We start from the raw sequence: 27,467 nt of genomic DNA, 5'->3' as shown, positions 1-27,467 counted from the left end.
AGGACGGGGGGCAGCAGAAGAGAGAGCTGATGTGACACTCAGACAAAGCCAGACTGGAGGAAGGGAGGAGGGGGGAATTCTGGCTCAGTGTCACATTTCTCCCGGACTCAGCCTGAAGGAATCCTTTCCTTCCTTCTCCTTTACCCACACCCCCAGGAGGATGTGCCCAGAAGCTTGGGGAGGAGGTAGCTTTCCTACAATTCCTTTTCCCTGTTTCCCTGGCAACTGTGCAACATCTAGAAGCTCCAGGAGTGAGCCAGTGGAATGGGGTGTGGAAAACGATTGCTGACGTTGGTCCCATGTGGTGTCACCCCACACCCATGTTTAGCAGCTTCTCAGCCTCAGAAAGTCTCACACACACACACACACGCACATGCACACGCACATGCACACACACACACACACTTCTGACTGCTCATTTCTAATTTGGTGCCAGGTGCCCAAGCAGAGAGCCTTGGGGAAATGTTACATAATTAGTCTCATTTTGCCAACGTGAACTGAGAGGTGGGGCCTGAGACAGAATTATAACTCGCACCAAGGATGCTCGAAGTCTCTTGGTTGGGTTTCTGAATTTCAGATAAGCCTACACAGCACACATCATGGGGCATTAATTAATTTTGTACCAGCAGCTGGTTATGGGCTGAGAACAAGGGATGGGGGAGACTGAGCTTTCACCCCGCTGAGGGTGCCTGATTCGGGGGATCCAGCTGAAGAACAACAGATGTAGGAAGAGGGGATGCAGCGAGAACATTCAGAGGCAAACTTGCCTAAAAGTTGAAAGACAGTCTCCAGCTTTGAAATGAATTCCAATCTAAAACCTCATTTGTAAGTCAGTTCTTTAGAATTCAGAACCCATTTCCAGAGAAGCTGTGTCTGTTATAAATGGTGATTGGGTTTCTAGGCTAGTCCACAAAAGCCTATTTAACTCATAATGCGGACAAAATACTATACATTTGCAATGAAAAGCAATAGAAAAAAATCCTGTTGTGATACCAGTAATTAAATGAAAAAGAAAAAAACAGAGAAGTGGAAAATAGCTTTCTCTCATTTCTTTTGAATAGCATAGCTCTTGGATGGAGGTGGGTAGCTAGCCCAGTTGCTCTTAAGGGGAGTCTTCATTTACTTGAGATAATGGATGGAGAGTGAGAGGATGGTGGTGGGGAGGGGTGGAGAATGAAGGGGCCATTCTTTGGGGTAATGAAAATATAGCATATTTGGGGAAACAGGCAGAGAGGGGAGAAGAGAGTGAATAGGATTGTTTCTATAAGACAGTGATTGCCAACCGGTGGTCTGCGGACCACTGGTGGTCCATGAGGTCTGAAAGGTTGGTGACTGCTGGTTTAAGGAAACCTTTGGAGCAGTGGTCGCCAACCGGTGATCTGTGGACCACTGGTGGTCCGTGAGGTCTGAAAGGTTGGCAACCACTGTCATAAGGTATAGGTGGGGCTCCTTGGGGTGAGGAAAGAGCATGAACATTGCTGTCACAAAGGCTTGGGTTCTAGTTCTGCCTCTGTCTCTTACTGGCTGTAGCTTTGGGTGAGGTCTTAACCTCTGAGTCTCAGTCACCTCACTGGCCACCTCAAAGGGTTGCTCAGTCAAATGCCTGCCTGGTGGGCAGACCCCCTTCATGGAAGGACTTGATGCCGTAGTTCTGGGAGGGCTGTCAGCCTTCAGGGTCAACCCATAAAGGGATGGCTCAGACACCAGTCCAGGTCAAGGTCACCCCTCTTCTGATGGCCCACATCCAAGAAGTAGCTAGTGTGGGAGGATGAGGCCTGGCTATCTGGGCCAATCAGGAAACTCTGGAGGGCCATGGTGGGACCAGACCACTCCGAGGGGTGTCGCAGACCAGCATCAGAGCTTGGCTTCCCCTGTCTAACCTGCTTCTGTCCTTCCTTTCCACAGGTGTGAATTCTAAGGGCATGCCATAAACCTCCTCCTGCTCAACTCCATCTCAGAGTCGACTCCCCAGGGAACCAGACCTGTGGCAGCCTGGCCCACAGTAGGCACAGGTAATGACAAGACCCTAAATGGCTGGAGCACATAGATAACCTATCTGGTTTTGTTTTCAATGTATAAATGTTCATAATTGAAAGCTTGTGATTTGGAAATAAAATCTATATAAAAAATTTGAGGAGTATTTGTTCAGAACTCCTCTGCCCAATATGGTAGCCACTGGCCACCTGTAATGATTTAAATTACATTAGGCATTCAATCTAGTGATATTTCTAAAGTTCAATAGTCACCCAGCCAGTGTGCCTTAGTGGTTGAGCATCGACTCCTGAGGTCACAGTTCAATTCCAGGTCAGGGCACATCCCCAGGACTGCGGGCTCGATCCCCAAGTAGGGGACATGCAGGAGGCGGCCGATCAATTATTCTAATCACTGATGTTTCGATCTCTCTTTCCCTCTCCCCCCTTCTCTGAAATCAATAAAAATAAATATCTTTTTTTTTTAAAGCTCAATAGTCATATGTAGCTCATGGCTATAATATTGGAAAATGCAGATTTATAGATAATTTCCATCATTACAGAAAGTTCTATTGGATGGTGCTGGCTGGAATGTTGAATTGTAAAGACTCTAAGAATGTTTGCATTGTATCCTATACCAACCTTCCCTGAAAGGTTCCTGAGATAGAGATGCATGGAATGTGAAGCAAGATAAGTAATGCTATTATTGGCTAAGGCTTGGCTCTACCTCTCACCCCCCACACAGTGAATTCCAGTTCTGCAAGAGCAAGGCTCAACTCCATGGAGAAGTACTTTATGATCCAGCACCATGCAGGCCTTTTAGCCCACAATGACTTCCAAGCTCAAGCCAGAGTCAGCTCTCAGGGAAAGATAAAGAAGGTGCAGATGGCAGAGAACATCAGCCCCAAGAATCATCTCAAAAGGCCCTTACCATGTGCCCCGTGTGCTCAGCCCAGTAACTCCACCACTCAAACAGTACCAAATAGGATGGCCTTAAACCTGAGCAACTCATGCAGCCTTTCTGCTTAGTCATGAACAGAGAAATCTGGCATTCCTCTCAGCTGCCAACACTGCGAGTCCTCATAACTTGAGCAGTGGCAGAGTCAATGGCCTTAGCAGTGTTCTATGGTCTCTCCAGGTGGCCCTACTCACTCCACCTTACCTGCACTTTGGGTCTGGCTCTTGCCTTCTGCCCACTCCATGGACTTGGCACTTCAGAGCCTACTTTCCTGGAATGCCTCCCTTGTCAGGACTAAGTTCCATCTTTTCCCCATGGACATGGCTATGGAGCAGTTCCTAGGGGACTCAGGCCAAGCTGAGCTGCAGCCCCCTCTCAGCCAACTGATGGCTCCCAAGCTTCAAGGCCAACCTATCTCCCTGCAACTCTTGGTCCTTCATAGCTGAAACACAGAATGACAGAGTCCAGGACCTCAGCCAGCACCCCCATGAGCACTGAGGTGAAAATAAGGAGCACTCCTTTCCTGAGAATGGGAATATCACCTCCACTGCCTCCCCCTTGTCCCAAACAGCAACTCCCTGTTCTTCCTGCACCCTCCTTTCCCTATACCCCAGATACTCTCACAGTATCCTCTTTGGAGATATGTGTTTTCATTTTGCAAACAGGAGAGGGGATCTGATAATAGTACATTTTGGAAATCACAGCCTTCCTGGAAGGCAGGACTGGGCTACAGCAGTTAGGAGAAGGACACAGTCGTTTCCATACTCCCCTCAACAATTTCATTACAAATGTACTCAGAGCGTGTTTATGTTCAAAGCTATGAAAATGTTACTGTTTAGATACTTGGTGTATAAATCTTCTTTTAGAGCCCATGTTATTGTCTACACCGCAATCTTATTGGACGCAACTGATAAATGAGAGGGCCGCTTCTGCCGCTGCTAACCCACCAAGGATCCCAAGCACCGATGATTTTCTGTTCCGAGACTCCTTTCACAATATGCTACACTGTTGTCGTTCAGCAAATAATACTCTCAGCCACTTTCTACTCCCACACCATAAACACCTGATGGAAGATCCCATCACACACACACCTGTGCAGACAGCAAACCCACAACAGGCCCACCAACACGTACAGCCATGCACAAGGCAAACTCGCCCACACAGGCCTTGCGGAGTCAAACAGGAAAGCCCCTGAGTCCATGGCGTGTCACTTCAGAGCCTTTCCTCCAGCTCCATGGGGACCTCGGTATCTGGCACAGCTCCGTGTCCCAACAGCAATAGCACCTACCACTGCTTGGTACAGACTTTACAGAGTCACCAACTGATTTTGCATGAATCACTTTATTTGATTTGAATTTTATAATAACTCTCAAGACAGGTATTATTTACCTCCATTTTAGCGATGAGTATACTGGGTTCAAAACACTCAGTCTGCTCAGGGCCATATACCTAGAGAGCGACAGAGCTGGGACTCAATCCAATGCCCCCTGGCTTATGGAGCTTGAAGCTATTTCTGAATGAAGGAGGATGTTAGAAACATGAGATGGAGATTCGAGGCTCGATATTAGGAGGATTTAGGAGGATGGTCATAGATAACACATAAAATGTAAAATAACAAAAGGAAATACATCTTTACTCTTCTGTGCAGTTTTTCCCAATTAACAAAAAGAAATGTGGAAGGAAAGTAAATGACCACTATAACCAAATAGAAACAGACCAATTCCCCAAGTGGGGAAGGGCAAATAACAAGAATACACTCATGGTTGCTTAATAATTATTCACCTTACTAACTAGAGTTAAGCCATTTTCTTACAGGCCCTGGGAAACTGTAAAACAAGGCTGTAAAAAGATAAGATGCCTCGATGGGTCCATTACTCAGAAAAGAAACACATTTTGAGAACAGACCAAGGACAGGACACGCTTTGATTTGGTTGCTGTGCCCAGACCCTGACCCCCTCCAGGAGTTTTTCTCAGGAACGATGACCATTCTCCAGTCCCAGGAAGGGGCTGAGCTGTTTGTAACATCATAAAAGACTAGCCACCTTGTTATCAGACTTTGAGCTTCTGAAGGCTGGACCAATCCTGATCACAATTTGAAACTGCCGCTCTGACTCAAAAGGTCTCCCACCTTGTTTTGGGCACAATACTCCTGACCCATGTACCCCAGTTCTCAAAGTGCATTTTCTCTCATAGCCACTGTTCTCTATTTCTCATTCTAATCCCTAATATGCCATATTCCTTTGGCCAAGCCTCCTCCTTCCAGAACCCTGCAGTCCTGAGACCCCAAAGGAGCACCTACAGCAGTCGCACCTGCTGACCCACGGCCTGGATGACAAGTGTCTGCTGCCCAGACATCTGTGTTTCATCCAACCCAGATTCCCTGCTGCTGAGCTATCCCTGCCCAGTGGAACTCTCACGCAGCTTCTGGCCTGCTTCCCCTCACTGCATGGTTTGCAGGGACAATGAGCTCTGACTTACCTATTGGAAAGACAAATCACCTGCCACAATCAGCATCTGGAGCTGGGACAGATCCCCCCTCTAGAGGAACAAGAAGAGGCAGATCATAGACCATTCCTACTTCTCCCTTGCTGTGAAAAGCAGGCCATGCCTCTTGATATGGTAGTTTTGTCTTCTATTTTGCTTTTCATTTCCCCTGCAATGAATCCTTGCTGATTTCTGTGTGCAGGTCAAGACCTGTGATGTGTGCATGTCAACAGCATGAGCCTGTGCTCTCTGGGTAGTCAATAAACATTAAGCAACAAGCAGCTTGATCCCTTGCCTGGTTGGCACCTGGAAATACATCATCCAATTTGGAAAGCAGAATACCTTTTAATATCCCCTCCAGCACCTACCACAGGGCTCCTCCCAGAATAGGCACCCCATGAATCCTGAATGAGTAAATGAGCAAATGGATGAAGGATGCCAGGGGGTTGTGCCCAGTTCTCCTTTGTGGCATCCTCATCGGTATGCTTGGCGGGAAGAGAACAACTTCCAGTCTGCAGAAGCTGAGAGAATGCCTCTAGGCCACACTTCCAACCAATTCCCAGCACAGAAATTGGACCCGCACATTCTGATGAATTGTGGCTTGAAGACTGCAATTACACTGCACAGTGGTTCTCAGATTTGTTTCAGTACATGGATGTCTTTCACAGAAAATGTTGTACCCTATCCCACCCCCCACTACTCCAGGCCGCCTCCCTTCCCTACTCCTAAGAATCCTTCATTTCTATCACTGACCCCTGGCCAGGCCAGCCATCTAAGTGGGGAAGGACAGCGTCATGTGCTAAAGTATCTCCATACAACCTTTAATCACCTCAACTGTCATTCCTTTGAGTTAGGTCTCTTGGACGATAAAAATTCTATCAGGGAAGGTAGTCCAAGAAGATATTAACATCTTCGCTCAAACAAGCTCAATCAAATTAGTAAAGCTGTTGTCTAGCAGACCCCTGAGCAGATGGGACAGAGCACAGGTAAGTTTTGACACAAGCAAGGATTGTCCGAGCATGAGTTCCCACTGCAAAAGCAGGTCTAGTTGCAATACTACATTAGGGGATGGCATTCTCTGCCTGGCTTGCTGCAGAAACCCCTCTGGGGCTCTGGGAGAATGGGCATGGGGCAGCCTGTGGGCTGCAGACTGTGGGCCTCCTGAAAGGTTTACAACATCCTCTGCAAGTGTGGGTGGGGACAGAAAGTGTGGGATAACTTGCAAAAGATTTTAGAATACCAAGTGGCATATGGCGATGCTCTGTTGGTTGAGTTTCTGTGCTATGAAGCTTTCTCAGTTCTGGGGATGGCTTCATGCTGGATGACCCCCATGGCTGCCGGTCTCGCAAGCAAGAGGCGGCTCACAACAGACTGCACACAGTGAGGGCCTTGCTGGCTGCGCTCAGACGCGGCTGCAGGGGAAGGAAAATGGCTGACGCTGCAGGGGACCCAAGCTTCCAACGTCTGGGATGTTTACCTCATTAGGCTCTTTTACATAACATCAGCCAAAAACAGAAAGGAAGAAAAATAGCTGGAGGGAGTCCGCTGGAGTTCAGGCCTGGATTCTGAGTCCTGGTCTAAGATTTTTCCGAGGCCAAGAGGGCAGCCCTGGCTGGGTTACCTGGCCTGCAAAGGAGCCAGAACACGGGAACTGGGCTCCTAGGCGGAAACCCCAAGCCACTCCCAGCCCCCAAGGAGCATTATAGCTGATAAGAGCTAAGAGGTGGTTTTCATTGTTATAATTATGTATGTTCTTTACATCCCAAGCCCTGTGCTCTGCCACATTCATCTTGTCATAACCAGGGATGGCTGAAGAACGAGAGATCAGGGGTCCAGGCAACTCTTGGGCTGGGAGGCCAGAGGTCTAAATGGGAGGAAGTTCCAGAGGGTAAATGAGCAGGCTGGTCCAGGAGCTGCAGGCTAGTCCATCGAGAAAGGAGAGGGCTAGTGCCATTGGGCAAAGAGCATACGTAAGTCTAAGGCCAGAAGGCCGGTGCCAGTGGGGAGAGGCAAGGAGCAGCCCAGGGCCCTGAGGTGGGCAGTATCTGGGGTGGCTGGAGGGGGTCACAGATGGCTCCAGGAGACTAGGGTTCGGTGGCAGGATGTGCTAATTCTGGAAGGGGAGGTGGGGGGCGGTTGTGGAAGAGGCCGTGAGAGAAGCCAGATGAAGAATGACTAGGTAGGGCTTGACCACCAAAATACACACCAGAGAGCCGGACAGGCTGAGCTTCTCACCATACAGCTGGTCCCCAAGACTGAGCTAACCAACAGGCCCCCACTGTGAGTGGTCACGAGATTCGGGGACAGAGAGCCACATGTCTGCATCCGACAAGACAGTCTAGATTTTGATTTCTTCTCCCTCTCAGCCACATGTCCATGAAATGTCCTTGTTCCTCCCCAAAGTCTCCATTTCGGTCTGTCTGTCTGTCTCCTTCCCTCTCTCCCCACTGCCCCTTACCTTGTCTCCTCCCTCCCTCTTGAACCACTAGTCTTATTTCTCCTGATTCCGCTTTCCAGGGCCACTGTGTGAGTGTGTGTTTGTGTCGACTAGGGTGGTGTGAGTGCCCTCAGGAGGAAAGGGTGGGGAGCAGGGAGGAGGGGAGGAGGTCATCTCTCTTTCTCTCTCCCTCGGGGGCCAGCTGGAAATGTGCCCTGTGACCATCTGATCTAATTAGCTGAAATCTCAGTCTTGACAGGAGGCGGCTTAAAAAATAAAAAACCTCTAGCTTTCCTGGCTCTCAGCCTCTTGAAAGATAAGAAGATCTGATTGCAGGGAAGTGGAGTCCCAGCTCCCGATTCCCTCTGCCAGGGGCAATCAACTGTGAGCTGAAACCTCCATCTTGAAGATGCCAAGCAGAATGAGAAAACCTGAGCTCACAGCACAGAGTCTCAGGGCTCGGACCCAGGGAACCTCCGTGGCAGCTGCCCAGAGTCCCTGCCAAGTAGATTGGGAGATCTGGCGGTGAGAAAGGGCCACCCTTTTCACACCTTCCATTGGGCACCCAGGCCAGCCTTCCTGGGTCTCCTGGTGCATCCCCAGGCCCGGCTCCACCCACGCCAGCCCCTCCTTCAGAAGCCCTCACCTCTCAGTGACAGCTTCCCAGGCCCTGCTGCCTCCTACTCCTGGCTGCTCAGTCCTGGTCACGGGCACCCAGGCTCCCCTCCCACCATCTCCCCTTGCCCTGCCACTGGGCAGTGCCCTGGCCCTTGGTTGTGCTGAAAGGACATGTCAAAGGGACACCTGTGGCAGGGAGAGCAAAGCTCGAGCCACTCAGATGACTTCAGGCGCTCTTGGGCACAGGACACAGAATTTCCCAAACAAGCCTTGCAAGCTCACACTGAAAAGTTTACAGGAGGAGACAGCACCGTTTAAGATGCCACCACAATGCCAGCCTGCTTCCCCTTGACCACTGCTAATCTGATTCTGTCATATTCAAAACACTGAACCAGAAAATCCACCCAGAGAGTGGCATTAGACAAGCTCATCCCCTGCAGCCACCATCCTGTCCTCACTGGCCTGGTGACCCCTCACCTGCCCTGCTCCAACTCAGAGGTGGCGGGAGGATCTGGGTCAGGAGTGCACAAGCTGGACAAATGCTCAGGTCACAGGGACCAAATGAGAGGCAGCAGGCAGGCAGGTGGGCTGCCCTGGGCAGGTGGCCAGGCCAGGGTGGACTGAGGCCACCGGTCCCAACTCCAGAAGGAGTTCTGCCTTTTCCCAGGGAGCTCGGGCCAGGGTGGAAGGACAAACGGGCACTGGCACACACAATATGTCACCAGCAATCACCATCCAATCCAAAGCCAGAGGCTTGTCACCACGTCACTCAGACAACTCAGCATTCAGACCTCATACACGGAGACGACCACCATTCTCTCTCTCTCTCTCTCTCTCTCTCGCTCTCGCTCTCGCTCTCGCTCTCTCTCTCTCACATGCACGCGTGGTGTCCTGGCCTTTACGTCCCAAGGTGGTTATTATCTCTTTGCACTTGGATTTGAAGCCTTTCACATGCTGCTCACCTGACCATAAGGTGAATGAGCTCACGGCCAAATAGTTATGCCTCCCATGGGTGGGGCTGACTGTTCCAAAGCCACTGGCATAAATTTCAAACCAAACTGTGTGTTTTCCTATTGCAAATTGTTTTCCTCATCAACGGTTGATGACCACATGCAAATTCTTGATGAAAAATGTAGAACCTAAATTTAACCGAAGTCCAAAATATTTGCCAGTTGTTTCAGAAAACAAAATCAAAATTCTTCACTTTGGCAAAAATTATCTACTGAGAAAAACTATAGAATGTAAGAGACTACGGCCAACTTATAAAATAATAACCAATTTAGTGTCAAATGAATGTATTTGATCCCATTAATAAAATTAAAGAGCAAAGGACTTTCAAGTAAATAAATTAGAGTTTTGGGGGGTTTTTTTAATCTCCAGAGCTTGATCTTAGGAGTTTGCTAATCTTTGATAGTTTCTACTTTATTTCCAAGGGGTTTTATGTGCCATCACTATCTGACCTTTGAAAACTAGAATGGACATTTACCGTGTGTCCCCAGGATGCCAGCTTTGCCAATGACGTGTAGCACCAACTTCAGATGAGACAGATGCTCACCTGCCCTCTGGCTAAAAATAGCTGCCATCGATGTCAGGAATGGCAAATGTTCTCTGCCTACTCAACAGCCCATTAGGCCACTCAGTGAGAGAGGCAGATGAATCTCACACTAAAGGGCAGCCTCCACTTCATCAACACGTGGTGCCCCAAACCTTTGCAAATATCAGTGGCAGAGATGGTTTCGATCAGTTAAAAATAGATCTGTGAGCACCTCAATTCACAGCATAAGCTGCACACTGGTTTTTGCACAACCCAGCGGCACTACAGTTCAGGAATGAGGACCCTGGAGACATCAGGCTCAAGAACATTCCACAAACCTCAGCATCAGCCTCCTCCCTCCTCCACCAGTGCCATGCAACATATTTTCAGTGGTACTGCGACCTACGTGAATTCCAGAAGTCTACTGGATAGACAGCCAGAAGAGTTTTATCAGGTTTCCCTTGAAGTGCATCTGTGCAACTGACTGCAATTGATGCTAAAATAATCCTCCTCCTTGCTGAAAAACTTTCACAAACTATTTTCATTGCTAGAAACAATTTTATTATATCATAATTATCATAATTATGGCATTGCCTCATAATCACTTGCTGTGTGAATGTATCTCTCTTTCCCCCACCCTCATTCGCCTCCAGATGTAAGCTGCGGCCTCAGTATCCACCATGTGACGGTACATAAAGAAACACAGCAACTTCGGTTGAACTGAGTGAATTTGAATTGAAGCTGTTATGTCAATAACTTCTTCCTCCTTATATTCCATTATAACCCCTATGACTTAAATTATATTTAAGTGGTTATTCAACAAGGCCTATTGTGTATCCTGAACATCCCTCTAAGCCTCTAAGGCTTCTATAACCGACTACACTAGACCAGTGGTCGGCAAACTCATTAGTCAACAGAGCCAAATATCAACAGTACAACGATTGAAATTTCTTTTGAGAGCCAAATTTTTTAAACTTAAACTATATAGGTAGGTACACTGTTATTAACTTAATTAGGGTACTCCTAAGGCTTAGGAAGAGCCACACTCAAGGGGCAGTTTGCCGACCACAGCACTAGACCAATGCAATGTGAGAAATAAGCAGTCACGGTCATGTATTTATGAAGTTGACTCCTTACATGTCTACCTCCAAAAAGGAAATTAATAGGCCCAAAATATTAGACCCTCTGAGGCAACACTCACATTAGGATTAAATAGCATATGGTGTGCTTTACTGAATGGCTAGCACATAGGAACAGTCTTTGAACATGACCTCTCTGGCCCATTTCCTGGTTAGTGCCTCTCATGATGACAAAGCTTGTAGGGACAACCATTTGGGTAATGCCTTTCCATCCACTGACATCTGCCCTATCATTTTGAGCTAGTGGCAGGTAGGAACAACCATTCTGGCCACAGCTTCTTCCTGAAACCAATGAATGATTGATCGGTTTTGTTTACTTCTACTTGTCTCTCTCACCTCCCACTCCAAACTATGGTTGTTTGATTAAAGCCAAACCAAAAAGTGAAATATACCTGGAAGGCCCAGGCATGCAAAAGATAACCAGGCAGCAATAAGGAGAAGAAAGGTGTTTTTGGCTTTCATCAAAGTTTACCATCATTTTTATCAAGAAACAATAAAAGGCCCTCATTCACATAGCAATGTAAACTGAATCTTAACCTTGAGACATGTGAAAAAAGCCAGAATAGGAAAGAAATGACAAGAAACAAGGGCAGTATGAGGCTTACTAAGGAGTAAGGATGTGTTCACCTGAAGAACCGTGCCAGCAATGAAGGCGAGTTTCATGACACACAGCAGGTAGCCCCCATGGAACAGAAGGGTAAAAATAGCCAACTAGCTCTGTTTGCTCATTAAGTCACACTTACATCATAATTTAAGTCTCTGAGGATCTCTGACCAAGAAATTCCCCAACAATAGAAGCAGACATTGTGATCTTTGCTAAGCAATTGCATGAGAACCAGGGTCCCAAAGCCTATCACTCTGAGGGAAACAGAAACTTGTAAGTAGAGGACCCCACCCGAATGCAAATTCCCAATGTGATGTAGCCCGAAACCAATAGCAATCAGCCCGAAACACTGTGCAAAGGATGACACAAGGGATTAACAGGTTGCCACAATAATACTCCAAGCAACTGGGAGACAGGCTCCAATGAAATCCCAGGAGTTGGTTGGGTCAGGTAGGTGAAATCTCAAATGCCTACCAGGGTAGTGATGAACAATCACTGATCAGTGTCTAACTCAGCCGTGGGCAAACTACGGCCCGCGGGCCGGATCCAGCCCGTTTGAAATGAATAAAACTAAAAAAAAAAAAAGACCGTACCCTTTATGTAATGATGTTTACTTTGAATTTATATTAGTTCACACAAACACTCCATCCATGCTTTTGTTCCGGCCCTCCGGTCCAGTTTAAGAACCCATTGTGGCCCTCGAGTCAAAAAGTTTGCCCACCCCTGGACTGCTAGTTGTTGTTTTTTTTTGTTTGTTTGTTTGTTTTTGTTTTTGTCTTAATTTTAGAAGCAGACTCCTCAGATCTATAATACAATCAAAACCAACTGAGGTAATTCTGACCCACAGACATGGACACTTTGAGGACCTGCCTCCATGTGCTGAGATTGTCCACAGGCCTCGGAAGGAGGCACATCCATCTGTCCAGACCAAGCTGTTGATGGGCATTCAAGCCCCCGAGCCCTCCAAAGGTCACAGTCAAAGAAGGAAACAGGTATACTTACGCAGGGCATGCCACTCATCCTGGCGGATGGTCTTCGTGATGTTGAAAGTGAGGTTCCTTGGGATGGTGGCTGAGGAGTAGTGGTATTTGATGTATGTGCATCGCTCAATTTCTCCTGGCAAAGATAGACAGGAAACCAAATGTTAATGAGGCAGCAATCATTTTGGGGGCAGTTTCCAGGATCCATTTTTCTGTGGGGAAAGGGACTGGTTTTATATTGACCCTAGTGACACCTACTCTTTATGCAAGGCAGTAACTTTGACTCCAAAAGAATAACAGAGAAGAACTAATATCAGAAACCAATCAATTTAGATAGAAAAACATATCTCTAGCATCATTTGGAGATGGGGAGGGCCACAGTTTAGGCTGATGGCTTGCTAAGAAGGTGGTACCCATGTTTGTTTAATCTTAAGAAACTCAACTTTCAAGTCAAGACATCAAAAGACATTATTGGTTTGCACCCTTGGACCAACAGAGAGCAGGCTTCGACCTTAATGATGTCATTTGTTAGAGGGGCCGCTTCCCTTTTCTCTATCCCATCCCCCAACCTTACCTGTGAACACAAAGCACTCAGATCAATCCCTATCTCCTTGAATCGGTCTCTTCTCAGATTTCTTGGACAAAATTAAAGCCCCTTGACACACTCAACAAGTCAACAACTGGTCCAATAGGACTTTTACTGATTTGTTTTTATTGACCAATGCATGCTTGGTTAGTCAAATTACTAAAATTTTCCAAGATTTCACATCAGAGGCTCTCAAGGTATGGTTCTGGGACTGCAGCATCAGCATCCTCTGATTATTTGCTAGAAATGCAATTTCCCAGGCCTGACCCCAGACCTACTGAATCAGAAACACTGAGGTCAAGACTGCAATCTCAATTTTAATAAGCCCTCCAGGTGATTCTGTTATACACTTAAGTTTGAGAAGCTCTGCCTTGGAGAAGGTAATAGAATTGCCAATGTATTAATTCATAAATCCACCATGTTTGCAAATTCCAACAGGAAGGCATGATTAGGAGTTCTTCCCTTGACACTCTTAGTCCCTGCAGGCATTTCCATGGACGTTTGCTTATTTGAGGGATATTAAAACGCAATGTCAGGGCATCATGAAGAATCAGGAAAGGAATGATTTTTAAAGGTTAGGGGTTTTAAAATTTGGTTTTGCACCTGAATAGATTTTGATGGTAATCCATTTTGCACCCCACTGATTTTCAATTTATAAGTGGTGGCACCTGATTGAATTGTTTGACCCCTGGTTCACTGTCAGCAGGGAAACCTGGCAATTGGAGAAGTGCAATAATTTAGACAGTGCCTCTCGTGAAACCAATGCCTTCCTGTAAATCATGCCTGGACAGCTGCCCAACTGCCAGTTATTGGCAGCCACTCTCCAACGGGACAGATGCTATCCAAAGAAGCGAAGTTGGGCAAAGTGCTATGCACTCTTTTCCTTTTGTCTTTGATTTGTCAAATCCTCTGCTTCTGTCTCCTTAGCCTACAGCATCCTGAAGTCTCTCACATGCCCCCAGCATTCCCCCTGACACATTGCCACCTTGTCTTCATTCTTCCCTAACTTGCTACTTCTGGAACAAAGTAGGCTACCAGATGGGTCTCTACTTCCTCAATTCACATTCATACCTCAAACCCACACACTCCAGTTTCCATTACTAGCACAACCTCCCATCTGGTCTATGACATCTCAGATCCCACAATCATCCCAAGGCCTCCTCCTCTCCGGTGGTGCCCCTCCTCCCCGACATCCAACTGGCCACCAAATTCTGCCAGCTCTACCTCAGAAACGTCCCTGGGTCCAGCCTCTCTTCTCTGTCCCCACTTCTCTCTGTAGTAGTCACATGAATAAGGACTGTTGTCAGTGGACAGCCCTGTTTACTGAGACTTACTAGGTAGGAGAGCCATGCCAAGTGCTTTGTAGATCTGCAATTCCCACCTTGACTTATGTCATGGTGCCCACAGAGAAGTGTGTGAGGACCTGGGATAAGCAGAAGTGCTGCCAGGCCCTGCCCAGCCTTCCTGGAGGCTGAAGAAACCAACATCCACACACTAACCCATTCATGTCCCGTACTTATCCCACCAGCAGGAACGCTGTCATGAACACTGTCCTACCTAATCCTCATACAACCCAATGAAGAAGGCGTTATCATGAACATCCCCCTATTTTACAAATAAGGACATGGAGGCTCACGAATATTGAGTGACTTGCTCAAGGAAGTAGCAGCTCAAGGATGAGAACCCGGAACTGTCTGATTGAGTTTCCCCCACCTGGCCACTCTCCACATTGCTGCTTGGAGTGTCTTCCAGAAAGGAAAATGTGGTCTTGTTTACCCCCACAGTACCCCACACTCCTCACAAAGCCCCAGCCCCCACTCCAGGTCCCCTTCAGCCCAGTCATCACACACCCTGGGCTCCAGCTAGGTGGCCCTTCCCACCTTGCCCCGACTGTGCCCTACCTGTTCAGGACACTGCACCTACTCTCCTCCCTGCCTTTCTTCACATGATACATGTCTACTTGTCCTCAGAGGAGGCCTAAATGGCAGCTCCTAGCAAAGTCTTCCTTGTGCCCACAGCGCCTAGCAGTAGGCATCACTGGCCCCACCCCCTCCTCCTCGGGCTCCTGTCCTGCCCAGCAAGCACACCGATGGGCTGTGATTTATCTGTTTACATGCCTCACTCCCCCACTAGATTATGAGTTTCTCAAGGGCAGGGACTTGTCTATCCATTCATCTTTATCTCCCTAGTTCCCAGCATAGGGTGAGCACCAATAACATGTGCTTTGAAGAAAGGAATGACTAATATGAGGTGCCCTTTATAAGACCACAGTGGGCAAGGGATCCAACAGCTTCTATTATATACAGGGGATTGACATAATTGAGGCAAATTCGAACGTAATGAATAAAAGGACGTGATTGCTGCAGAACTCTGTGTGTCAACAGCAACACTCCTTCCTTGTGCGGACAGTGTACAGAGAGGCTTATCAGTCACAGTGAGATGGAAGAAACGGCAAATGCACACAGGGGCCTCTCACTGCACCTGGAAATGTCATCCAAGGGGCAAATAGGACAGTGTTTTAAAAGAAAAAAAAAGGAAGAAAAGAAACAGGAAAGATAAAAAAAAAAAAAAGGATAGAGGATTTTAACAAGAATACCATCAGCAACTACCTTGGCTGAGTACTACCTTGGACAGGTACCGTTGAGCAGGTTATGCCCTGACAAGAACACCTCTGAGGATACCTGGATGCTGAAATCCAGCCACTGCCCCACTCACCGTGCGTGCCCCCTGCTGAGATAGGGGAGCATTGCCCTTGCCAGAGGGACTGCCTCAGTCTAACCTGCACAAGGGTGTCATAGAAGCTAGCAGCTGCCCTACACGCAACAATTTGAAGATCAAACAAAATACTCCCAGACAAAATCCCACTGGTTACAGCCAGATTGGCGCCCACCACTAATGTCTCAGAAAAGTACCTGATTTGGGGCTAAACTCAGGTTATCTCAATGTCAAAACAAATAACCACAGGTTCCAGGTGGGCTGCAGTCACCTCTCTTAGCCCCAATCTCCCCCAGCGCACTCGGCAGGAGCAAGGAGCTGGCGACAGACACCTCAGGTGGCCGGCCGGGGAGCCTGGCGGAGCCTCTGCCACAGCTGTGGCCCCATTGGAGGCCTCACTGTTTCTTTGCCTCAGGGACACAAGCATCCTGCCTCGACAGCAATTAGGTTTGAAAGACTCAAATATTGCCTGAGAAGAGAAGCAAAATATTTATCCATGTGTCTGCGGGTCCTGTCAGTGTGCTGGGCTTTTGTAAACACAAGCACCATCTGGGCACCAAATTCGTGTGCCCAGAATGCGGGCTTCCCAATGCAAACAGGTTTTCCTGCCACGAATGGTGCAGAGGGGCCACCTGGAAGGCAGTGGCGAAGCCCAGGGCCTTACCTGGGAAGATCAAGCCTGGCTTCCAGACTCCTGCGTTCCAGCCAGAGATGGAGCCTCCCCTCAGGAAGCCTCAGCTAGGAGATGGGAGGCACTTGGGGGTAAGGGACACTTTACACCTTCAACCTTCTGAGCTGGTGACCCTCCTACATGTCAGGGTCCTAGACAGACAGGATACCCACATGGGGAAAGGAGGAGACTTTCAAAAAGGGACAATTTACAAAGCTGGGCAGAGGATGTAAACAGACCCGCAGAGGGTGGTGCAGGGACCTAGCGCTGGCAACGGGAGTTGGTATAACCCAAAGGCCCAGAAAGGGAGCTGTCGCCTGACATGGAGAGGGCGGCTGTATGGAGAGGTGATGCAGCCTTTGGAAGAGAGTCACAGCCAACCTGCGGTGAGGGGGCAGGGTATAAACACCCAACCTCTCCCTCTTCCCTCCGTCATCTCCTGCCTGTTTTCCCCAATAGCTGAACCCAACTGGAAGCCAGAGGGCAGGCCAGTCTTCAGGAGCAGAGAAGAGGTACAAGGCAGGGACTGGATCCAAGGGCCAGGTACAGGCTCACTCCCTCTGAGGCTGGAAGAAGAAGAGCACAGGTATACCCGGGACAGATGATGACACAGAGACCGGGACGCACACACATTGAAGTCTGGATCTGACCACACCTTACAATCATACCAGCAGGAGGTTTTCCTCTCACGTGTATCCTGAGTACTTAGGGAAGGAGTCTATTACTCAAGAGTAATAGCAGGAGTCTTCTTAGGCAGAGTGATTTCAGAGGCAGCGCTGGGACCCACCCCCACTCCATCAAAAATTATCTTCCCTGAGCAGGTGCCATAGTACTTTCAATTCTTCCATTAGAGTCATTCCTTTGGGTCAGATATTGTTCTCTTAGGCACCCATTTTTAAAGCTCTTTTAAATAAGTCTGAAGGAGTAGCATGAGTCACTAATGCTTAGATGAGAATGGGCTTCCACAGTCCCCTCCCTCCAGACCAGAGGGAACCTAAGCAGCAGAGAAAAGAGATGCCAAGAAAGGCATGAAGGACCCATGGCAGCTCCTGAAGAGGTGGGGGGTAAGCTCCAAAGACAAACCCACAACTTCGAAACTGTTCCCAGCATTGGCCAGAGTGGGCCTGAGGAAGACTCAGAAACAGAACTCCCTCACCCCCTCACTTTAAAAGTGGAGTGATCTGTGCAGCCAGTATGGAAAACAGTATGGAGATTCCTTGAAATATTACAGCTAGAATGACCACATGATCCAGCAATTCCACTTCTGGGTATATAGCCAAAGGAAATGAAATCACTATTTCAAAGGGATATCTGCACCCCCATGTTCATTGCCACATTATTCACAGCCAAGACATGGAAACAACCTAAGTGGCCATTGACAGATAAATGCATAAAAAATATGTATCTATGAGATCCATATACACAATGGAATATTTTTCAGCTGTAAAAAAAAAAAGAAAAGAAAAGAAAATCTTGCCACTTGCAACAATATGGATGGACCTTGAAGGCATTGTGCTAAGTGAAATAAGTCAGACAAAGACATACCATATAACCTCACTTAATGTGGAATCTTAAAAAAACAAAACTTATTGATATGTGGGGAAAGCACGGGACTTGGCTGGAAAGTCTGTAAGGAGGATTCTCCAAAAGGTCGGGGCCCTCTGGGGGACCTTGCCGAAGGTGGCAGCCCCTGCCTTGACATTTCCAAACAAGTCTGGGCCCCGGGTGTTTTGCTGGAATCTCTATGTTTAGTCTTTAAGACCTGACCTTGTAGAACAGTGGTTCTCAACCTTCCTAATGCCGAGACCCTTTAATACAGTTCCTCATGTTGTGGTGACCCCCAACCATAAAATTATTTTCATTGCTACTTCATAACTGTAATTTTGCTATGTTATGAATCGTAATGTAAATATCTGACATGCAGGATGTATTTTCATTGTTACAAATTGAACATAATTAAAGCATAGTGATTAATCACAAAAACAATATGTAATTATATATGTGTTTTCCGATGGTCTTAGGCGACCCCTGTGAAAGGGTCGTTTGACCCCCAAAGGGGTCGCGACCCACAGGTTGAGAACCGCTGTTGTAGAAGCATGTGCTTTCTCAAGGATACTTACCCTGCTGATTGTATCTAAAGGTTAATTTCAGTTCAAGCTGTTGTTACAATAAAAGCCTAAGGAGGCAGGCAATCAGGGCTGTTTTGGCTCCTTATGCCAACCAGCCCCTTAGTCTTCTCTTTCACAGAAACGTGTTTCAGAGTAATCCATTCATCCATTGCTCAGGGTCTGCTAGTCAGTCCTGGCATAGATACAAAGAACAGATTGGGGGTTGCCAGAGACAGGGCAATGGCGGGGGGTGGGGGGAGGAAGGGATGGGCAAAGATGGTCAAAAGATACAAATTCTGAGTTATAAGATAAATACTTTCTGGATATGTAATATGCAGCATGGTGACTGTAGTTAACAATACTGCATTGAATATTTGAAAGCTGCTAGGAGAGAATTTCTTAAAAGTTCTCATCCCAAGGAGATCATTGTAACTATGTGAGGTGATGCATGTTACCTAGACTTAATGTGGTGACCATTTTGCAATATATACATACTAGAGGCCTGGTGCACGAAATTCGTGCACTGGGGGGTGGGGTGGTTGTCCCTCAGCCTCGATTGCGAAGAGAGTGCAGGCCAGGCTGAGGGACCCCACCAGTGCGCAATTGGGGCTGGGGAGGGATGAAGGAGGTTGGCCAGCCGGGGAGGGACCACAGGAGGGCTCCAGGGCCTGTCAGGCCCGTCTCACTCACTGGCAAGCTAACCTACCAGTCAGAGTGTCTGCCTCCTGGTGGTCAGTGCATTAGCATATCATTAGCATATAACGCTTTGATTGGTTGAATGGCTGACCAGACCACTGGACACTTAGCATATTAAGCTTTTATTATATAGGATAGCAAATCAACACATTGTACACACCAAACTAATACAATGTTATGCCAATTATATCTCAATAAGACTAAAAATAGTGGAATGAGGCTGGTTATGTGATGGTCAAATGTATTTAAGAAAAGTTGGGCTAGACAACATTTAAATGGTGCTGTAGGACTTTAAGAGTTTTAATGTACATTGTGACACCCCCAGAGGGACAGACTTTCCCAAATGCCTCCAACCCCAAATCCTTTTTATCCAAAGAGCAGTTTCTACTGCTAAACTGTGAGTCCATCAAATCAGAAACCAAGTCTCTTGTTTACATTTCTACCCCCAGGGCCAGGCAAGCCATTGGCACACAGCGAGCCCTCAGTATATATTTGGATGAATGAAGAATGACTATCAGGGCCTGTTACTTGATCAGTGATCTACAAGGTAAATGAAGCTGTTGGCTCTGAGCACTTGCTGGTCTCTTCTGGGAAGCTGTGTCTGGGGGCGTCCAGCAGAGCTACCCAGGGTGGAACACCCATCTGTGCCCTGTTTGCACAAGGCCTTGAAATAAGTCAGGGTCTCTGTGGACAGAATAAGAGCAGTGCTCTCGGGGCCCTGGGTGCTCCTCGACTCCAGCCACAGCAACAGTGGGTGCTCCCCGGCAAGGTAACAGCTCCCATGTCAAGCACCCAGCACCCCATGTGGCACACTTCACAAGTCCACTTGGCTCCTGCCGGGTGGCCTGCAGGAGCACAGGAGAGTCACCGCTCAGGAGGGTAGCCTTCAGTGATGGGGCGAGAGGCACCCATCCTCTGGGAGGGTAACTGTGGGAGCACTCTGCACAGCTTGCTCAGAGAATGGCCTCTGGGGTCTGACCTGAAGCTCACATGCACACATCACTGGTTTCTCCTCCCATTTCCTGGGAGTCCCCAAGTCCCTGTCCCCTCTACTTGGGGGAGAGGGCAAACTAAGAAGGACCCCCTAATGGAGAGCAGTACATGTGGTTTCCATGTTTGAAAACAGTGTGAATGGCAGTAAGTAAAAGGGATTGGTCCCATTTAATGCTGAGGCCACTTTGAAGGGTGACATAGGCTCCCAGAGCTGAGCTCCCCCATTTCTTTCTCAGCTCCCCCACACCCTTCTGTTCTTCTCTTCTGTGGGGATCCGAAGTTCCTAGAGACACAGGGATGGATCACTGACCACCTCTGAGAGTCTGTGTGTTCCCTTCATCTCAGAGTTCCTTCTTTAAAAACAAACAAAAAAACCACCTAGTCAATGCCTTCCATATGCCAGACACTCATATTTTATCCTGCCACCCTCACAAGATAAATATTAAAGAAACTAGAGGCCCGGTGCACAAAAATTTGTGCACTCGGGGGGGTCCCTCAGCCCGGCCTGTGCCCTCTCGCAGTCTGGGACCCCTTGGGGGATGTCCACCTGCTGGCTTAGGCCCACTCCCCAGGGTATTGGGCCTAAGCTGACAGTCAGACATCCCTCTGGCAGCCCAGGAGCCCTCGGGGATGTCCACTTGCCAGCGGGGAGCAGGCCTAAGCTGCAGTCGGACATCCTCAGTGCTGCGGAGGGGGGGGGAGAGGCTCCTGCCACAACCGCTGTGCTGGCAGCCATCAGCCTGGCTTGTGGCTGAGCAGAGCTCCCCCTGTGGGAGCGCACTGACCACCAGGGGGCATCTCCTGCATTGAGCGTCTGACCCCTGGTGGTCAGTGTGGTCAGAGTGACCAGTCATTCCCAGTCGTTGTGCTGTTAGGGTCAATTTGCATATTACCCTTTTATTATATAGGATAACCCGTTTGACTGATGAAGAGGGAGAGTTTGGACAGATGAAGGTCCTCCCAGAGCCGCTCGGGAGCTGGAGGAAAGCCCGTGTCCCTGTGTGAGCACGGTGGTTTCTGACGCCGCGGCTGCAATGACTGGCTGCCTGGGTGAAGAGCCCCTAGAAATAGGACTGTTTTGCAGCCACGGTGCCTTGTACATGAAGGAGCTCTAGATGTCTACTGATGAAGGAAAAAAGAAGGAGAGGAAGTGATATCACTATGCCTGCTGCTCCTCTTCCCACGGTGCCAATGGCAAAGCCCAGAATGCCAGGTCTGTCCCACTGACCTGCCTCAGCTGTGGCCACGGCGTTCGCCTGCATGGCCTCACTTTGATGACTATCTTGCCCACTGGGCTGACAGTTCGTAGTCATCTTTCTAGCCTGAGGCCTTTGCTCTGTGCTTAATAAATGGAAAGATTAAGTAGAAAGCAAAGAACATAGAAAAAAATGTAACCCAACATTTTTTTAAAAGATGAAACCAATTAAAGCTTTAAGTTTTGGACTTTGTCTCCTCGATAAAGGGTATTTTCTCAAAATCAAAGAAACAAGTTAAAATGACATCTTAGCAGAAACAGGAAGCAGGGAGACTTTCTTGTAGGGAACTGGGACAGGCACAGATCAGATGTCTCAGCATTATTACAGCTGAATTCTGTAGCCGGCCACAACGTGGAGCAGAGGAACGCTGGCATTTAGGGGGTTAAAGGTTTGACATTAGAAGCAAAACAGTGTCCCTGATGAAACAGGATGGAAACCAGGAATGTTCCAGAGGTTTAAGGAGGGCCAACGAGGATTGGGATTCCAACCCCTAACCCCAAACCTTTGTCCCCAAGCAGAGCAGGAAGGGGACAGGAGTCAGGAGGGCAAACCTTGGGCAACCCACCAACCAGCAATGCTGACAAGGGCTCCTGCAATTTAAGATGCACCTCCCCATGCCTCCTTAGTGCCTCTGCTCCTTCCAGCTGCTCTGAGCCAAAGGATTTGCAAGGCTTGGCGCTACTGCAGGCCTGGCCAGAAAGGATGTTTTCTTGTCTTCAGACTGAGCAAAAGTGTTACCTCCATTTTTATTTTTAATGCTTTCAAGTGCTTTCCATTCTGTCTGCTTTGTTTTTGGTGCTTGTGGCATTGGCATAGCCTTCTTAGCATTATTCTGTATGCACTGCATAGACGAAATCCTAAATATTTAATTCCTTTCCATTCTACGTTACAAAAATGTTATGATCAGTGCTCAGGCACTCCTGATTCACACACACGGAATTTCATTCTCAAGAACCCTGCTCCCAAGTGCCAGCCCCCCGTGCACCCCACCAACACATTCCTGACCCCTCAGCCCATCCTTCTGCTGGCTACTACTGTAACAGGGATTTGTGTGGTAATCATGTCTCTGTAGTAAAAGCTCTGAGATAGGGGAGCTTGTGCTTTCCATCTCTATATACCCAATGGCCCAAGTGGTGCTATTGTTAAAATGAGTATTAGCATGTGCTCAACGAATGCTTTCTAAGTGACTTTATGATACAGCATTATCTCATTTAAACCTAAAAGTGAGATCCTCTTATTATCCCCACTTCACAGATGAAGGCATCAAGGCTCAGAAGAGGTATCCATCCTGCCAAGAACGCACAGCTCTTACGTATCACATAACATGCTCACCTAACACGCGAAGAAAAATTGGGAAAAATCAAGCTCTTCTCCAAGGTTTTCCATGGGGAATAAATAAAGCAAAACTTTTCCATTTGCTGGGATTTGCAGCATCTAGACTTTCCTGCTCTTATCAGAGAAAGACAGAGCATTTGCTTCCAAGGCTTCCAAGCAAGTTACTCAACCTCTCTGAGCCTCATTCCCCATCTACAATAATACCACTCACCTCAAAAGATTGATGAGGAATAAATAAGATAACCCATGTAAAAAAAACCTGCTCCCTAGTAAACATTCAATAAGTGTTCGCATCATTTATCAGTTAGTCTCTGGGACACCATCCCGTGCCCATATAACAGCCCATAAATATTTAAAGACAGCACTCTCGCCCTCCCACCCCAGTCTCTGCTTTCCTTCCAGGAACTTAGACACTTCAGGGTCTGCAACCACAGTTGTAAAAACTGGGCACAGCCCCGGTCTTCCCCTCAGTGTTCCGTCTCTGTGTCGAAATCTCTCCAGTGCCACACGGACCACAATCGCTCCCTCCTACAGTCAGGCCAGTGCAAGACCTGCAGGACTCTGAGCTCCAGGGTCTGGGAGCCATAACTCTGTGGAAGCAGCCAGCTCCCTGTGCGCTTGTGGGCAGCCGTGTCCCAGGCTGCTCACGCGGAGGGGATAGTGCCCACGTATTTTCCTCCAGGGAAGCTATTAGGCCACCACGTACATGGTCAGCTGTCTTTTCTTGTTTAGTGGTTGTTTTTTGTGTCTTGTTTTGTTGCCTCCTACAGAATCTCCAATGTGTTCCAGCCCCTGAAGAAATTTTTGGATCGTGATCCTGTCTTTCAGTCCCATGCACTCTGTCAGCGGCCCATCCCCATCCTCCAAGTCATGACTAAAACCCTCATCAGGGCAGCACTGGGAGCAGAACGCTGCCCACACACACCACAGATTTCCTTGTGACCAGACATCAAACCACTGAGAGAGAGCTCTTCAGGTGGGGCCATTCGGCCTGCCAGGGATTCTGCTCGCTGACCCACCTCCCTGACCCACTCCCCTGTCTCGTCTACCTGGATATCATGAGAGACCCTGCCAAACCATTCACCCCACCAACCCACCTGGAAGCACCTCCGAGGAGGGAACGAAGTCACTCTAGAGTGCTTGTCAGTCTCTCGGCATCACAGCTTCCTGGCTGAAAGCTCACCCACCTGTTTCATGAGACCCGTGGACAATTTCCAGAGCATCCTCTTGCCAGGCTACTTATCTGTGTCCACGGACCCTGCTCACCTACCTCCAGGCTCACAGAGCTTTAGATGCCCTCAGACCATCTGGTCTCCTCTCTCCAGCAGGATGGTCCCACTGGAGATGCCATTGCCCATGTTCCTGCCTGTCCTATGACATCGTCTAATGGTCAACACTCCAATTAAGACATTACTAATGAGAGAGATACACCATGCACCTGATGTGGATGGTCCCCAGTGACCCCACAGAGCATGGACGCTGTTCCCCCTGATCACCCATTCACACACCAGGTTCTTTCCATCACTTTACCAAGTGACTCTTTTCCTTGACTTAGTATTGTGGCATCTAACAACCTTCTGTGCTAAAGGTCACCTCACCTTGGGTGGGAGCTACAAACTTTTTATCCTAATTTCCTCACTCCTGATTGCAAATGTCTTCCCCTTTTGAGTCTTTGAGCCTGTTTTAAACAAGGCATTTTAAAAGGTCATTACATAGTGACTTCCTCACAAAAGGTAATGCAGACTGAGGTGTTGCCACACTCCCCCATCTTCCCCGGAAGGTTTTGGTTGCCTTTTTCCCCCAATTTGCTCATGTACTTTCCAGCTTGAATCAGGCTGCTTGGGAGAGAATGAGATGGTGAGATATGGCTTTAAATTACTGTTTGGGGTGTAGTAAATAACCTGTTCCTTATTCCCATCACATCCCTAACGACCTTCTGGAAAGTTCAGAGCCCCCAACTGCCGCTGCCCTCGCCTCCCGCCCCAGCACACGGACCCCCAGTGCGCGAGGCTGGGCTCCTCCAGGCACAGTTTCAGCTGGAGGAAGGCTCATCAATCTCCAGGCTCTGACAGACAAACGAGGCGAGAAGGAGACCAAATCTGGTCTTTCACTGGAAAACAATGAGCTCATGCTTTCTCTCCAGGGACCCAGGAAGTGGAGACAGGTCTTGAGATGGGGAGACAGTGATGGAGACAGCAGGAGTGATGAAGGATGGGCAGGAGAGAGGGAGGAGGCCAGTCTGGCGCTTTTTAAATGTCACTTTTGATAAGAATCCCCAGCTCTCAGGCCAAAGGGAAGCGTCCCTGTTCTTTAGATTAAGAATCCAGCATGAGGCGGCGTCCTACAGGGGAGGGACAGCGAGAAGACAGAGTCAGAAATCCTTCATTCCTGCTCCTTCAGAGAAAAGTAGGATGCCCATTCATGACGCACTAGCATTGCCGGTGCCAGGGCAGGCGTGGCTCTGCCTGTGTCTGTCACTGCCACCAGGTGTTGGGCGCCAGGTGGGATCCTGGACCAACCCTGGGGATATCTTTCTCAATGGTGGGTCTTCACCGCAGACGGGTATCTCTCCAAGGCCAATGCCACTCTCTAGGCTGAACCCAACAAGAATGAGAGAATACGGACAGCTGCTTAGATGTTCCCAGATAGCTGGCTGAAATGTTTGGTTCCAGCCCAGAGAAAAAAAATCCAGATTACTGAGTTTTCCAGTTTCCATCTGAAAAAGGAGTTATACAATGCTGATTTTATTCCTTACCAGTAAATTCAGGGCAGGGGAGAACAAGAGAGAGTGGATTAGAAGAAGCTGGGTTGTATATGAGAAACCAAATTCAAATTGATTAGTTATTTTACTCTTCATCCTGTTCTGTGCCTTAGCTAAAAACTGAATGAAACCCAAAGATCACAGAAAAAAGCAGAAAGCCCAATTAGATTGTTTTCCTTTATGCCTCTGTTCACAAGATGGACTATTTTCTTGTTTAAGTTACATGCCGAGGCTCAATTAGAAATGTTCATTAAAATGTTAACTTACCCTGACTCCCAGGTGGAAATGAAATTCAAAACCAGATATGAAAGCATGAATAGCGAGTTAGTTATTCACCCCTCCCTGTTGTGTCCGGACACTACACAGCGGGTGGAGGCCTGGGCCCTGGAACCAGCTTGCCTGGGGCTTGGAGACTCTGAGTACGTGGTCCTGGCCAAATTCACATAGCCCTCTATGCCTCGGTGTCTTCCCTGTAAAGGGATGTGATACACATATCTACCCCTTAGGGGTGCTGTGAAATTCAATGAGTTAATATAGGCAAAGCACTTAGCACCTGGCACACTGTAACAGCATTACTGTTATTATGTCTTCAGACACACGACAGCACCATATCGGGCCAGATCTATGATGTGCGCCAGACATCAGGTGAGTCCTTTGAGTCATGCAGCGAGCACGGACCTGGCATGGTTTAGCAAAAGAAGTGGAGGCTCCAGGAGACCACTTCCTAGCACGCTGCCTTCTCCCCACCTCATGCTCTTTCTCAGCCATGGCTCTAGCGTCTCCCCCAACCCCAGCTCAGGACATTTCCCATAGCTCCAACCTGGCTGCGTCCCATCACCCTGCTCCTGCCTCGAGCACTGGGACCACCACCCCCATTTCCAGGTCCTCTAGGACGGGTTACCCCAGTGAGCTCTCCGACACGTCGCCCCACTGTCTCTAAGATCCTCAGACACATCCGCAGAAGCAGCACTACACCTGCACAGCACGGAGTCTAGTGTGACCACCCACACCCAGGGAGACGGTGACTTAGACAAATCTTTGACCTGAGAAGATGACATCAGGTGGTTGAACAAGAACCCTAGCCCTAACCTGATGAATCGCTGTAAGGAGGAATTCCTCATTTGTCAACTTTCTGGAAATTCTGCCCCACATTCCAGCACCCAATCAAAATACCAAAACCTAACAGAGTTGAAGAATATCGAGGTAAAGTTGAGGGGAAGAAACTTCCAGACACTGTTGTTGGGAGTACAGATGGTTACAAACACCTGACAGAATCAAGTATATGTAGGTACCCTTGTAAGTGTATATACCACATGGCCCCAAAATTATACCCCCAGAAAAACTGCTGTGTATTTGCATGAGCAGATGTACAAGATGCTAAGAATTGCCTGCAAAAATAGTCAAGACCTAAAGATCCATCAATTAGGAGAGACAAAATATGATGTGGTTATCTACACTAATAAAAGAGAAACATGTAATTAGCGTACGACCGCTACCCTTCCCATTGGCTAATCAGGGAGATATGCAAATTAACTGTCAGCCAAGATGGCGGCCGGCAGCCAGGCAGCTGATGCGAACAGGGAGGCTTGCTTCCTTCAGTGACAGAGGACTCCAACGTTCCCC

At 48.1% G+C, this 27,467-nt stretch overlaps 1 protein-coding gene across 1 annotated transcript in view; it reads right to left on the bottom strand.

The window, feature by feature from the left end:
* The window catches only part of TMEM178B (transmembrane protein 178B), a 355,696-nt gene that overhangs the window by 225,683 nt on the left and 102,546 nt on the right, over positions 1-27,467 (bottom strand). Inside the window, exon 2 of the mRNA XM_005875016.2 lies at positions 12,747-12,860. Coding sequence (XP_005875078.1) covers positions 12,747-12,860 — 114 coding nt within the window. The remainder of the gene's footprint in view (positions 1-12,746; positions 12,861-27,467) is intronic.

The sequence above is a fragment of the Myotis brandtii genome, unplaced genomic scaffold (genome assembly GCF_000412655.1).
Source record: "Myotis brandtii unplaced genomic scaffold, ASM41265v1 scaffold455, whole genome shotgun sequence".
Lineage (NCBI taxonomy): Eukaryota > Metazoa > Chordata > Mammalia > Chiroptera > Vespertilionidae > Myotis > Myotis brandtii.
This window is presented reverse-complemented; position numbering and strand designations above follow the sequence as displayed.